Raw genomic sequence first — 16126 nt, 5'->3', positions numbered from 1 at the left:
GCAAAACACCATTTGAATCAAAGAGACACGTTTAAAAACATGTGGCGGATATGCTTATTAGTTTCTAAATGTCAAAATGTAAAAGGTGACATTTTAATCAGAATCATCAGAATTAGATTTTTTTTTTTTTCTAGGTTTATTGGATTTTGTGACAATTGGTCTATTTTAGAATTACATTTAATTAAAGAAAGCAAAACACTAGTGAAAATAATTATATAAACTATAAGAATATGCAATAAAATATTTAAAAAAATGTATACAAACATAAGATAAAGTAAATAATGGATTAAATACAATTAAAATATGTATATAAATAGCTGATCCTGTCCTTCTAACGTAGCGTCCACACGGCGGCGTGCGTTGAAGCTTGCCGGCGGGCGTGTCTGAATCTCGACCAACAACCAATCACATGAATCTCCCGCCCCGGACACACAAGCACGCGGTTTGATTGGCTAGAGCTTGTACTGGCATATGATTTGATTGGCTGACGCTTCCGTCGAAGCTTCAAAAGTTGAACATTGCTCAACTTTTGAAGCGAGCAACGCTTTGCTCCCACAATGCAGTTCGGCAAAGTGTGACGTCACCCCATTCAAAGTGAACGGGCAGAAGCGTTGAAGCTTCAACGGGCCATAAAACCTCTCGCCACCTGAACAGTTTCTTCCCCTCATCAGCAAGGCCCGGGACCCCCACTGATACTGACTTGTATCCATCCCATAATAACATGATGCACTACATGAATGCACATCATATGAACAACATTGTATTCTTTTTAAAATGTAAATACTGCACATTTTGCACATTTCTTCTCCACATACATATACAGTATATGTCAAATGTAAATATTGTTCATTTGTTATAATAGTCTTTTCTAAGTAGTTGTCATTTTTGCTACGTATTCTCCTTTCCGTGTCTTTGTATGCGCCACATACACCAAAGCAAATTCCTCTTATGTGTATCAGATTCCGAGTTAAACTTATTTACCATCAACAGATCAGTCTTAATGCTTCTCGTGCTTTATCCTCTCTCATGTCCTTTCTCCGCCTGCCAATATGTTGTTGTGTTTAAACTGGGCAGTAATCTGTTGCTCTGTGGTAATCCCTGGCTTCTCGCTTTCTCTCATCTAATCTAATAGGATAGGATTACCCTGTAGTTGTTAATCCCGCTTTACACCAGACAATGTGCGCTGCCTGGCCACGCTAACACAAGTTGTGTTACTAAATACTAAGTGTGTACATTTGAGGTTGCTTGAGATGAGATGTGTCACTGTATTTGTGTGTCCATATGCAACCCTACAGTTACAAGTGTGACTCAAACACTGGATTGCTCACATTGCAATACATGCACTTTCCTCTTAAAGGCACCTTTAATGTGGAAATCCAATCAGTGTTAACGGTAAATGTAGCCTATTAGAGAAATGAACCCCTCGTTTAATCGTGCTGTATTAACCTAAAAGCTGAGTGTGCAGCTTTAAAATCTCTTCTTCCTGCTCTTGTATTTGATTTAAACCTTTATTGCCTCCAGGGGTATTTTTCTTTGAACGAACAGCATAGAAGAATATCAAAGGAAGATCAACAACCGTACATGACAGCATAATAATATGTCACAAGCATCAGCATCTGACGTGCCATAATGTGATATGAAGAGGAACCACAGGTCGTTTCAGATTGGATTTCTGTCTCTTCGTAGCCAGGGGATTCAGACGCCGCTCAGAAACAGAGCTGCCTTCCTCTTTTCGTCCTTGCTGCAAACTAGCTAGGATTGCAGTGTATGGTGGATAAGAAGTCATTTTCTTATTGAACAAATTACAAAGGTAATTACTTAAAGGGGGACCTATCATGCAAAATGCACTTTTGTACGTCTTTTCTACATGAATGTGTGTCCCCCGTGTTCCAGGGAACTCACCAAGTGTCAGAAAACACAACCCTCTCTATTTCCCTCCATACCCACATCTCTTAAAAAGGGGCTGCAACGGATCTGATACAGACTGATCCAGATTTGAACACTTCTATGACGTCACAGAAGTGGCGCTACGGCTATTGGGCCAGCTCCACCAATCAGGAGGAGACAGCCACGGACATTGCTTTTGGAAAGCGCTGGAGACGCTATAGTACATATGCCAGGCCTGTAGATGGTGCTGTTCTCACAGAATCAGCCCATGATGCAAAGACAGTGTTAAATTGAGCGAAATGAGGAATGGCTAAAATGCATGATCTGTTTGGTATTTTCAAAAATAAAAAGTATAAATATGCCTTATATATTTAGTAGTAGTAGTATTTAGTTTGGACAGTAGCTGCCGGGTTTAAAGCTTTATACCCCAAACAGCACTTTTGAAACAGGAAATGAAATAGAGGGATATGAGGCATGGCTAGAATGGGGGATCTGTTTGGTATTTTGAGCAAAACACTTCATAGACATGCTTTTCTAGACCTATGCTATAGCAAATAGCATGATAGGTGACCTTTAAAATCCAAAAGTATAAAAAGATGTTTGAATAATGAGAAATTCTGAGATTAAAGTCAGAATATTTACATATTTCTTAGACTTCCAAAAAAAGTCATAATTCCACAAAAAAATTCCAAATAAATAGATCTTTTTTTTTTTTTTTAGAATACAGACTTTTATCACAGAATTATAAAAACAAAACATTTGGTCAGATGTAAAAAATAATAACCTTACTTGGATATTCCGAGGTATTCTTTAACCATCTGGTTATAAAATAGAGAGGAGGGACCAAGACTTTCGCCCTTTATTTTAACAGTAGATTATGTGGCTTTTATGGGCAATGCATTCTGGTAAATGTAGTCTCTGCTGGCACACCTCTGCAGGAGAACTAAACCATCTGGCTCAATATAGACACACTGAAGACATTCATTCCTTCACATAACACTAATTGGACATCTTCATAAAATGTGGTTTGATTCTCACTTCATAGTATCAGCAAAACAATTCAAATGAAGTCAGCCAATATGAGAAAGTAAAATAAGTGTTTTTTTATATATAAAGACGAGAACAAGTTATTCTTTAGCAAAAGGTCATTCACGTAGCATGGGTCTTAATTGAGTGCAGCAGTGTGAGTTCACAGATTTCCTCCGCCACACTCTCACGACACAAGAGGTTGCCTCAAGTTGTTCTGGATATAAAGGCGGTCTCCGTAATGACAGACGACAACTCTGCATCTCTGTCTCCACAACAGCCTTTAAATACCCTAAAGGTTTACAAGGTAAATTAAAAAAGGGAAGCACGGTAATTCTAAAATTAAGTTTGCCGCTCTATCCTGTCACACCCTTCCCACTCTCTGTGAGGAAGCGCTTGGCCCAATGATTTAAACGCTCGGGGCGATGCGTGTCTCTGTCTTTGAGTCGGTTTCCCTGCACCACGACACCTCAGATTGTGTCAGCGATGGCTGCTTTCCTTCTGAGGTGTGAGGGAAAGCAGAATGCCAAAGGTGAGAAGAGCTCACTGTGACATGCATGCACATCATCTCACACACTTCTTCCAACTTCCCCCCCCACACACACACACACACACACACACACACACTCCAGTTCAGACAACAACTTGCACACAATACCGCTCACAGCTTGAGGAGGTGTTGATGGATTAGACATCTGGATTTGGCTGACAAGGAGAAAGAAAAGAGAGGCAGAATCTGGAAGAGACAGAAAGGGTTAGCGAGGCAGCGTGCAGGAAGGAAGCAGAAGGAAAAAGATCCATGCGAGGAAAAGAGGAAGGAGAAGACAGAGGAGGCCAAAGAGGAGACGTGTGAAAGAAAGCAGGGAAAGCCAGCTGTTCCCAAACTCCCACACTTAAGAGTTGAGCAGGATCTCCATGCCGTTGCTCAAGGATACGGCTGCAGATCCACCATATTTGCCTGACTTTAACCTTATTTGATGGCTTATGTCTCCACATGTCAGAGGTAATGAAAGTACAGCGAGGGAAAGCTGCTCCAGTCAGCAGCAGTGGTAATGGGATTCGAGCAACTTTCGCTCGAGCAAAATCGCGTCTACGCATGAGGATGTTTGGGGACAGCGGTTGACAAGTGAAGGTTCACTAGAACAGAGCTGCTGCTGCTGCTGCTGGAAGGCACACGGCTCAGGAGCACCGGTTATTCACCATTTGCTGCATTATGGGAGACGGTGTAGCCTCTGTAGGAAAATGTAAATGACTAAAAGGCGCTGAAAGCTTTATGTATGCATGTTTATCCACATGTGCACAGGGGATAAGTGTTTCTGTAAGTGTGGGAAATGAGGAGGCGGAGCAGTGACAGTGAGGGAAATTGTGTCGTTTAGTTTCCGTGAGTGTTGCAATGGCAAGACTAATATGGATGTAATATGCATGTGTGTGTGTTTTCATATGCTTTCAGAGCATGTAGTAGGGCTGCTCGATTATGGCAAAAATCATAATCTCGATTATTTGGGTCAATAATTGTAATTGCAATTATTAAATGCGATTATTCATTGACTTTGAAAACATCCATTTATTGGAGACATTTTTTTTTAACTATGTTTTTAACAGTTAGTTGATTACCCTGAACTTTAAGTATAATTGCACTGAAAAAAAAAAATATATAAAAAAAAAAAAAAAAAGTAATAATAAAAAATTATCGTTTTATTTCGATTACGTTGTTTTCGTAATCGTTTCAAGCCATAATCGTAATCGCGATTAAAATACGATTAATTGAGCAGCTCTAGCATGTAGTATGTTAAAAAAAGGGGTTACAGTGGCAAGTGATTTACTCCGAGTATTATTCGTTAGAAATGGAGGACAGTGCATTTCAAAGGCTGTACTCTTAGTGTATACCTGCTTAATAAAACTAAACTGTGACATTCAGGATCCGCACGACTGAATGGCTCTTTATGAAAATCTAAAAGGCTTTTGGTTATGTGCTAATAGGCTCATTGCTAAAAAGTGTAATTAAACTAAATAGCTTACTGAATTTGCAAACACACCATATTAACTCTTACCTCTTTTTATTTATCCACATTTGACTCGGTATCGCAGAACCGAAAAGGATGAAGGAAGCGACTTCAAACTCTAATCCTGTTCCCCTGTCTACCTGAGCTGTCCTTTCAAAGTAAAACACTTGCGGTTTTCACTCAAGGGAACCAAGTTTCGTCTGCCTCCGACTGGCAAACGGATCAAGTGTTATCGCTCCAGTGTTCTGAGCAGCTAAATCTTTTCCTGACAACAGTAATCCCCACGGTGAAGTGTGCTAAGAAAAGTCCTGTTCCCTCCCTGTAGATACCATGACCTGCATGCCATCGGAAAGCTGGCGAAAGTACACGCATCCTTTACTCAAGTAGAAGTACAGATACTCGTGTTTTAAAATACTCTGGTGAAAGTAGAAGTACTGACTAAACTTCTTTACTCAAGTCAAAGTAAAGAGGCTTTGAAATGTACTTCAGTAAAAAGTACCCATAACTAGCAGCTGTTTTAAAGAGTACCTGACCTCCCTTTATATTAATAGAACAATAATGTCATTGTTGGCTAATGAATGTTTCCATGGTGACCAACGGCAACATGACAACGTTTCCATTGGTCCCTCTTCTTTAGAGAAGACCAGGAAATGATGGATACACGGATCGTGTTCAAATCAATAGGCACGCAATGACTCTAAATAATAATGATCACGCCACCAAACACACATTCAGACTAAAGGAACCAGCCTGTTTGGAAAATGAGAGAAGTAGAAAGTACAGGTATTTGTGTTCAACATGTAAGAAGTAGAAAGTACAGGTATTAGTGTTCAACATGTAAGAAGTAGAAACTACAGGTATTTGTGTTCAACATGTAAGAAGTAGAAAGTACAGGTATTTGTGTTCAACATGTAAGAAGTAGAAAGTACAGGTATTTGAGTTCAACATGTAAGAAGTAGAAAGTACAGGTATTTGGGTTCAACATGTAAGAAGTCAAAGTAAAAAGTCATCAGGAAAATAAGTAGTGGAGTAAAGTACTGATACAAGAAAAATGTACTTAAGTACAGTAACAAAGTATTTGTACTCCACTTATTCCCACCTCTGTCCCAAAGCACAAGCGCGCACAAAAAACCGAATTGACATATGGAAGCTCTAAGACTGTTTGTTTCCCCTCAGGTGTCATATGCACGACCCAGCTCAGCCTCCATCCGTGACGCCAACCTGTACGTGAGCGGCCTGCCCAAGACCATGACCCAGAAGGAGCTGGAGCAGCTCTTCTCTCAGTACGGACGCATCATCACCTCCCGCATCCTGGTGGACCAGGTCACAGGTATCCATGGGGCTGCACCTCGTCTCTCTGAGCAATAACACACACACCTGAGAGCCAGACACCACACACACACACACACACACACACACACACACACACACACACACACACACACACACACATACACATACACATACACATACACACACACACACACACCTGAGAGCCAGACACTAAACCAGGGGTGTCCAAACTTTTTTCACCAAGGGTCACATACAGAAACATATACGAAGAGCTCGGCCACTCACTAGAGGTATATTGCCTCATAAGTTAAGTTTTAAGTCAGCAAAATTAATCAAATGTAGGTAAATTATTCTTGATACTCCTATGTCACAGCTCTCCATAAGGTTTCATTTATTTTGTTGGCAGCTCGTCACTTAGATTGATTATAATAAGGAGAAATATGAAGGGTATATTTCAAGCTTGTTATGTAAATACCTCATTGGGCTTTTTTCTTATTTTCTTATCAACTAAGATATGTTAGAAAATGTTTCAAACTTGAATTGACTGAATTTATTTGAAAAGTGGTCTCATTAACACATGAATACTACTGTGTAATATATGTTTACATTATAATATAAGACAAGCACAAGTTTCATTTGTGGGCCGTATTCCATTATACTTTTAGAATTCAAAATGGTCCGCGGGCCACATTTGGCCCCCGGGCCGTAGTTTGGACACCCCTACGACAAAACACACAAACACACAGCTGGTCCTCTTAACTCATCACTGTGTGTAGAGACTAAACTTCAAATAAATAAAAGCTCATTTAGGCTGACTTTCACACGTTCGAAATAAAAATAGTCCTTGTTGAGGTGTATTTAATAAAGTGATTAAAACACACAGTTACTAAAGCAGGACCGGCAGTCAACAGAAAAACACCTTTCGTACCCTTTAACAAATAATAGAAATGATACACACGGGCTATATAAGCATTTTTGTGCCTACGCTGTTCATAACATGTCAGTTGTATAGTTAACAGGGGGTCCGCGGGGTCATAAAAAGTATTACAAGTTGATTTAGCAAAAATGAAGGCTATTAAAAAGTATTAAACGGCATTTCCCAAAGTATTACATTTTGTAGCTTGTTTCCAATAAGTATATTAATTGTCCAAAGAGGTTGTATTCTACAGTCTGCCTGAATGTAATCATTGCGTAGGTGTGTAGTGTGATTCTGTGGAGTTTATTTATGCCATCCCGTTGGATTTGACGTCATCTGAACAGGACATCGCACGCTCACTGCTTGATAGCACGCGAAGGTCCGTTTACGCCGGTTGTTAAACAACATCGTTATGGGGAAATGCAAGTCTGCGTCCAAATGGTTGGAAGATAAGGAGGAAGGACAATCGATACTGTATATAGTCAATGTGAAGTAAAGTGTGTCGCCAAGGAAACCGGTTAGAACTCCAAGTGGCGATGAGGTCTTCAAATGTTTGGAAAGGGTCTTAAAAAAGGTCTTAAAAGGTTGACTTCAGGGTTCCTGCATATACCCTGAGTTATATATCAGCAACAGAAAGGATAACGTTCCCAAAATAAACGGTACTTCGGCCTCATTTGGTGAAAATTACTCTATTTTTTTCAATCCGTTTTTTCCCATGTCTTGCAGCCCTATCAAGTTGCAAAAATATTTTCATCAGCTGAACAAAGATGGCAGCCGGAAATGACTCATTTCTTTCCGCATGTCTCCACTGTAACTGTAACAAAGTAAACTCAATGGTAACAGTGATGTTAGGTTATTGTAGCACCATGAGTCAGGACTATACCATCCTTCTGTAAGCTTTTAAACAAAAAACAATGACATGCTGGCACCATTTTCCATGTAGGGCGCTTCAACAAAGGGTGTACAACATCTATGGCGAGGGAAACACTTGTGCTAGACCATAAACAACCTAAATATAATGTTTTGATATCATTTAAACCAGATTGCCTATTGTCCATTAAGCGTCTCCTACTGAGTGAGTGGGTGACCTCATGAGGCGGTTTCCCTTGACCACGCTCACCCCCGAGCTGAGGGCGTCGTCTGAACATATTACATGATAAACACAAGCTGCATATTATCCATGCTCAATTCCACTACTTCCAAAACACAGGAATGAATCAGCTCATTGCAGAAGAGCCCCTCCAGGGTGTGTCTTAGATCCATTTCAGGGGTTGTGTGTGTGCCTGCAGGCTGCAACCTGCTCCTCTGTTCTGTGCAATGTGTACTGATGAAGCAGAAAAAGGAGCCGCTTGCTGTAAGCCACACTCATTTGCCTAAGCAGAATAAATCACTGCTGGCGTCGAAGTGCACGCCTGTCTGTACACACTGAGCAGAGGAGGAGAGGGGTAAGGAAAACAAAGCAGAGGAGAAGAGGAAACAAGGGGGGAGGATGCAGAGAAGATGGAGAGGAAAGCAAGAAGCAGGGTGGAGATTAGCATTAGGAGAGGAAATGAGAAGAGGGGGGAAGGAGCGGAGGAGAAAGGTGGGGGGGAAGGGCTATTTCTGTCATCATCATCCATTTTCAAGATTCAAAGGCTTTATGGTCACATGGCCAAAGCTACGGTGTAGACATGGCAATGCAAATCTTACGGCCTGAGCTCCTCCAACAATCCAACATACAGTATATAATCAAATACAAAAATACAATACAGTAATTGGAATATATGAAATATGTGAACAGATGAATGTTCTTTCAAAAGTTCAGGTGTTTAACAGTCTTATGGTCTGTGGGATGAAACTACAAGCACATCACCCCCACCCTCATCCACCTCCACTGGCTCCCAGTCAAGCACCGTATCAAACTCCTTCTTCTGACCTACGAATGCCTCCATGCCCTCGCCCCCCAATACCTGTCTGACCGTCTCCGCCACCACACTCCATCCCGGAAGCTACGATCGTCTGGACACACCACACTCCATCCCGGAAGCTACGATCGTCTGGACAGGATCTCCTCTCTACCCCCCGCACCAGGTTGCGGACTTTCGGTGACAGAGCTTTCAGTGTAGCACCCCCCACTCTGTGGAACTCTCTCCCCCCCGAAATCCGCAGCGCCCCAACCCTGGACACTTTCAAAAAAGCCCTCAAAACGCACCTTTTCACCAAGGCTTTCCCCACTATATAGTTAGTTTGATAGGTTTATTTTTCCGCTACTTGCTTGACCCCCCCACCCCCACCTTAACCTGTCTGCCTCTTTTCCCCTACTCCCCCCCCCTACCCGACTTGTAAAGCGACCTCGGGTTTCGTGAAAGGCGCTATATAAATATTATGTATTATTATTATTAAGTGAATAGAAATAGATGAGGTGGGCACATCTCCTGCAGGTCTGTCTTTACTAACAGACGTGTCACACCACCATGCTGCTGACACCCAGGAGACTCCATACCATCAGCACACAGCAAGGCAACAGAAAACATCTCTCACGACACAGCCATGAATAAAACACCTTGCAGCACAGGTGGTTCTGGGTAGCAGAAAGGAAGAGGGTTTGATGCATCGGCCATAGGTTTGCAGCAGACTGAATAATTCATTGGTCATTCTTGACAGGCTCAAGGTCAGGTTTAAAGCGGAGCGTTCTCACGATCGTGTCCGTATAAAGTGCTGCAGCGCTTCACTTCCACTACAGCGGATAATATGAGCACTCAGATCAAAGGAGGACGCTCAATTGAGAAAATGAAAGGAGTTTCAACACAGTGGGATTTCAACCTCGATTTGGTCACAGAAAAACAAAATTGGTTGTTCAAATTCTCGTACTAACAGCCACAGTGAAATCAAATATTTATGACACACTGTACTACGGCTGTCCTGAACTAAAGTAAAAACCTTGGTGTACTAACACCCGTACAATTGTGTCGACTAATCAATTAGCTTCACATATTAAATCCACTACGTTTCTCCACAAAGAATTAGGCAAAAGCACCACTTTAAATGTTAAATTCAACAAAAATGTGCTCCTAATTCTCTTAGAAATAAAGAAATCATTCAGCAAGAAAAAAGCCTTAAGAAATGGACTAAGACTAAAATGACCATTTATACCTCATTCACACCAACGCAACTCCGGTTCAAACTCCGTGCTAGAGCTTTTCAGGTTCAGAACCGGTTCTTCGGTTTAGCTCCGGCTCTTTTCACACTGCCCAGAGTCCGACTGGTGCTGCGTCATTGCGTCATCGTTTGCGTCATGACGTAACCGTTTGCGTGCGTGCTTCATAAAGCCAAACCGCGCGGAAACCCCTCACAGCTGACACCGAGAACAACAACAATGGCCGATTGTGCTCCAGCTTCCTCTGCATCTCTTCAGAAGACCAGATTCCCAATAGGTAGCTGGTCTCTTCCGTGGACCACTGCTGCTTGATAAGTTTCTCCATCGTTGTGTACAAACTGGATACTTTTTGTTGTTGTTCAGGAGTTGATCCCGCCCCTGCCCCTGCCCCCGCCTCGACGTAAGCGTGACGTATGCGGTGCTTTTGCTCTGGCCTGACAATTTTTTGGTGCTCGAAACGAACCGGATTCCGGAGCTAAGAGGCTGCTCCGCTGCGGTGTGAACAGGAAAACCCGGTGCTTTTCAAGCTCCAGCTCCGAACCGGCCCTGAAACACAGTTGGTGTGAATGAGGTATCAGTCAACTAATGTTCTTAAAGGGGGCATCCCTACACACTACTAATAATGCTACTGCATTGCTATTGGTCAGTCTTTAAGGGAAGTTGTGTGAGGGCTAAATAATTATTTGTCACTACATGTATTAATATTATACAGTGTTTTATCCTGTAGCATGTAGACAGTAGATTAACCACTAGGCAATAGACTGTTTTATACATAAAGTCACATATATGCACAAACACACATCCGCAAAAACAATATTAAGACATGTTCTGCGAGGTGTCTCCAGAGGGCGGAGGACCAGCAGGAGAAACCTTAATGATCAATTAGATGTTGGAGTTGCTGGTGATTAAATACATAGAGGACTTTAGAAGGGCCTTGAGAGTAGTGTGCCGACATCACTGACTCATCTTACTGTACGAGCACACACAGACACACACCCACACACTCGCTGCTATTAAGAGAGAAATGGGCTGTAAATTAAAACTCTCCTGTGACTGCCAAAAATGTAAATACAGACGAAGAAAAGCAGAGCTGGAGAAAGAGGAGAAAAAAGGAGACGCAGACGGATTATGTCAGAATGGTTTGTGCTCCGTCGACATATTCAGAGTCTAACGACGTTTCAGAGACGCTATTATGGGGTGTTCTCTTTCCTGTAGTGTGTTGTATAGGTTTGTGTGCATGTTAATGGTCTGCAGTTTCGCTCCCACACACTGCCGTCTAGAACATAGCCGGCCAGCTAACCAATCAGAGCAGACTGGGCTCTGGTTTCAGACAGAGGGTGAAAAGAGGCAGTATGAAAAAATTAATACATACTAATATACACTTGAACATCAGCAGGAGAGGACTCTTTAAAGTAGAGACACTACATACTGATATACACCTGAACATCAGCAGGAGAGGACTCTTTAAAGTAGAGACACTACATACTGATATACACCTGAACATCAGCAGGAGAGGACTCTTTAAAGTAGAGACACGACATACTGATATACACCTGAACATCAGCAGGAGAGGACTCTTTAAAGTAGAGACACTACATACTGATATACACCTGAACATCAGCAGGAGAGGACTCTTTAAAGTAGAGACACTACATACTGATATACACCTGAACATCAGCAGGAGAGGACTCTTTAAAGTAGAGTCACTACATACTGATATATACCTGAACATCAGCAGGAGAGGACTCTTTAAAGTAGAGACACTACATACTGATATACACCTGAACATCAGCAGGAGAGGACTCTTTAAAGTAGAGACACTACATACTGATATACACCTGAACATCAGCAAGAGAGGACTCTTTAAAGTAGAGACACTACATACTGATATACACCTGAACATCAGCAGGTGAGGACTCTTTAAAGTAGAGACATTACATACTGATATACACCTCAACATCAGCAGGAGAGGACTCTTTAAAGTAGAGACACTACATACTGATATACACATGAACATCAGCAGGAGAGGACTCTTTAAAGTAGAGACATTACATACTGATATACACCTGAACATCAGCAGGAGAGGACTCTTTAAAGTAGAGACACTACATACTGATATACACCTGAACATCAGCAGGAGAGGACTCTTTAAAGTAGAGACACTACATACTGATATACACCTGAACATCAGCAGGAGAGGACTCTTTAAAGTAGAGACACTACATACTGATATACACCTGAACATCAGCAGGAGAGGACTCTTTAAAGTAGAGACACTACATACTGATATACACCTGAACATCAGCAGGAGAGGACTCTTTAAAGTAGAGACACTACATACTGATATACACCTGAACATCAGCAGGAGAGGACTCTTTAAAGTAGAGACACTACATACTGATATACACCTAAACATCAGCAGGAGAGGACTCTTTAAAGTAGAGACACTACATACTGATATACACCTGAACATCAGCAGGAGAGGACTCTTTAAAGTAGAGACACTACATACTGATATACACCTGAACATCAGCAGGAGAGGACTCTTTAAAGTAGAGACACTACATACTGATATACACCTGAACATCAGCAGGAGAGGACTCTTTAAAGTAGAGACACTACATACTGATATACACCTGAACATCAGCAGGAGAGGACTCTTTAAAGTAGAGGCACTACATACTGATATATACCTGAACATCAGCAGGAGAGGACTCTTTAAAGTAGAGACACTACATACTGATATACACCTGAACATCAGCAGGAGAGGACTCTTTAAAGTAGAGACACTACATACTGATATACACCTAAACATCAGCAGGAGAGGACTCTTTAAAGTAGAGACACTACATACTGATATACACCTGAACATCAGCAGGAGAGGACTCTTTAAAGTAGAGACACTACATACTGATATACACCTGAACATCAGCAGGAGAGGACTCTTTAAAGTAGAGACACTACATACTGATATACACCTGAACATCAGCAGGAGAGGACTCTTTAAAGTAGAGACACTACATACTGATATACACCTGAACATCAGCAGGAGAGGACTCTTTAAAGTAGAGACACTACATACTGATATACACCTGAACATCAGCAGGAGAGGACTCTTTAAAGTAGAGACACTACATACTGATATACACCTGAACATCAGCAGGAGAGGACTCTTTAAAGTAGAGACACTAATTGATATGAACCAGAAAATGAGCTTATTTGGGCCCCTTTAAAAGGAGACATATTATGCTTAAATTAAGGTTCATATTTGTATTCCTTGTTGCTACTAGAACATGTTCACACACTTTAATGTTCAAAAAACACATTTCTCTTCCTTTGCTTTCTGCCTGAATATATCAGTTTTTTACCTTTATTCTGAAACTGTCTCTATAAACCCCTCTCTTAAGCCCACCTGCCCTTATTGGTGTTCGAGAAAAACATGGTGCATCTTTGCAAAGGTAGTTCTTAAGTAGTGTGTGCAGATTTAGGACGGTTTAATCTCTACTAAACCTGCATGGCACATAGGAATGGGAAACAAATACAAAGTGCTTGGTACATTTCATTTTATTTTAACCTAAGAAAATACTGATGGGTCTTTTTAACAGCTTGTGCTTTGGTAGGCACTGAATACCCAAATGTGAGTTCAAGAAAATGAGTTTTCCCCCTTCCATTTCAATGCCGTTGAAGAACAATCTGTTGTATCTTTTAAACTTCAGTATTCTTGAATTGTGGGACATATTGTTCGCTGATGATGAAGACATCATTGTGTGGTGCCTTGAAGTTTCGTCGCAGGTCATTTGGGACTCACCAGTGTCCATGTTTTTTTTTAATGATGGACCTAATCAGCGCTTGCAATCCAATTGACTCTGTGATTCACTGTTTCTACTGAACTAAGACTAATTCCAGACACACCCTAACAGTGTCCACAGAAATAGAGTAGGCTGCAGTCAGAGAATCAGCAGTGCTTCATAAAGTTGTTGAAGTCACGGATGCTCTCCAGTGACCATGCATGGGCAGATGGGCTGATGATCCCCAGTTCCTGCTCTGCTAAATTGGGAACACGAAGTCTGTTCTCTAAATGACCCCCTCATCAACAGGATGCTCCCTGCAGTCACTCTTCTGTTCCTCAAGACAAGAAGGAACTTTAAAAGCATCGCTGTTAGCACCATTCAGTCAGAGGCAGCAGAAACAGAAATCCACTAAAACGTCCAAATTGCCCCAAAGACTCCGAGAGAGAACATCGACTTGACATGATCTCCCTCTCTCCCTGCTCTGTCTATTGATTCCTTCTGAATGGATAAGCATATTTTGTCTCTTTATCAGTGCAAATAGTTCTCGCCCAACCCCCCCATCCTTCCTTTGTTTCAAACCTTCAGAGACCAGAGCCAGGCCGTGATTCTCTGCTCCGACTGTTGGTTTAGGTTAGCCTCAAATTGAAACAGATTTAATATCAAACACAGCTTAAGATATGGATATTCGGCTGTTCTTACGACTTCTCCTGGACCTGCATGCGAGCAGAGGTCATTGCTTTCCTGATCAATGACTGCAAATACAATCGATCCTCATACTACAAGCGCTGGCTCTGATGGGAAACTAAATTGCTGCTCAGTGTGTGTGAGGATTGGCTGTGAAAAGGCCGAGTTCCCTTCATGTGGGATGGAAGGTGACAATGGGAAAGATTCCCATGGCAACAAGTCTCAAGCTATAATGGCATCACACAACTCAAGATGGTGATTGCCAGTGTTACTAATAACAAGAGTATTTTGAGAGTTATTAAAGATAGGCATGTTGTTCCTGATCAGAATAGCTTTAAATGACGGTTCGGTTATCTTCAAAATGTGCTGGCGCGAGGCATTGATGTTTGAGATTCTTCGCTGTCACTTATTCCCAAGTTGTGTTTATTTGAGCTTTCAGATGCAGAGACTTCCTCTGCTGAGATAAAAAACATTACATATGTTACCAAGTCGAATGCACAGACATGCCTTACAAACACGCTGCCAGAAGCACACGATGCGCCTGTTAAAGTAGAATTCATATTGATGGAGGCATTGGAAGTCCTGACATGTTGTGTTTGCTAGGCATACTGTTGCGCATTTTGATTTCCACGCAGTGATCAACACAGGAACAGTTGAACGCGGTTACAGGCCCCGTTGGAGGCTTTTCAATATTAATTATTTTTACTAGAAAACGATTATATTCCTCCAGACAAAATGCAAAATGATCTGAAGAGTACTTGCTTTGCACCCATGTCCAATTGAACCAGTTATTTTACCTTATTATAACCACAACCCCACCATGGCAGCGAGCTCACACAGCTGTTGCCTTTTGTTTTCTTTGATATGAGGGGAAAAAGAGACACAAACAGATTAGAAGAGACAAATGTGTCCCCAGGACGTGATAACCGACCGGTTTCGTGTTCGTAAAGATTCATAGACCCTTGTGACTCATATTTTGCAGCTGCCTGGTGTTGGTTGCAAATGACTTCCTAAGATACAAAGTAGATTGTGCATAACAAGACATCACTTATGTCCTTGTCAGGTTATAAGCTGCATCCTATCCTACCGTCTTAAAGAGGCCCTATTAAGCTTTTTGGGGTTATCCATTTCCTGTAGTGTGTTATATAGGTTTCTGTGCATGTGAATGGTCTGCAAAGGCAACAAAGTTCCCGCCAGAGAACACATTGTACGTGATAGGCTTTGGGGGCGGGACATCTCTAAGCGGGTGACCAATCACAACAGAGCCGGCTAGCTAACCAATCAGAGCAGACTGGGCTCTGGTTTCAGACAGAGGGTGAAAAGAGGTGCTGCAGCACAGGCAGTATGAGAACAATAAAGAGCTTTTGAACATTAAAGCATGGAGACATGT

At 41.7% G+C, this 16126-nt stretch overlaps 1 protein-coding gene across 4 annotated transcripts in view; it reads left to right on the top strand.

The window, feature by feature from the left end:
• Positions 1-16126, top strand: part of elavl4 (ELAV like neuron-specific RNA binding protein 4) — a 106042-nt gene that overhangs the window by 66413 nt on the left and 23503 nt on the right. For all 4 annotated transcript variants that reach the window (XM_079652558.1, XM_079652557.1, XM_079652556.1 and 1 more), the window contains one exon: positions 6093-6246. In XM_079652558.1, the coding sequence (XP_079508684.1) occupies positions 6093-6246 (154 nt within the window). The remainder of the gene's footprint in view (positions 1-6092; positions 6247-16126) is intronic.

This window comes from Notothenia rossii (genome assembly GCF_949606895.1).
Source record: "Notothenia rossii genome assembly, chromosome: 1".
Taxonomy (NCBI): Eukaryota; Metazoa; Chordata; class Actinopteri; order Perciformes; family Nototheniidae; genus Notothenia; species Notothenia rossii.
This window is presented reverse-complemented; position numbering and strand designations above follow the sequence as displayed.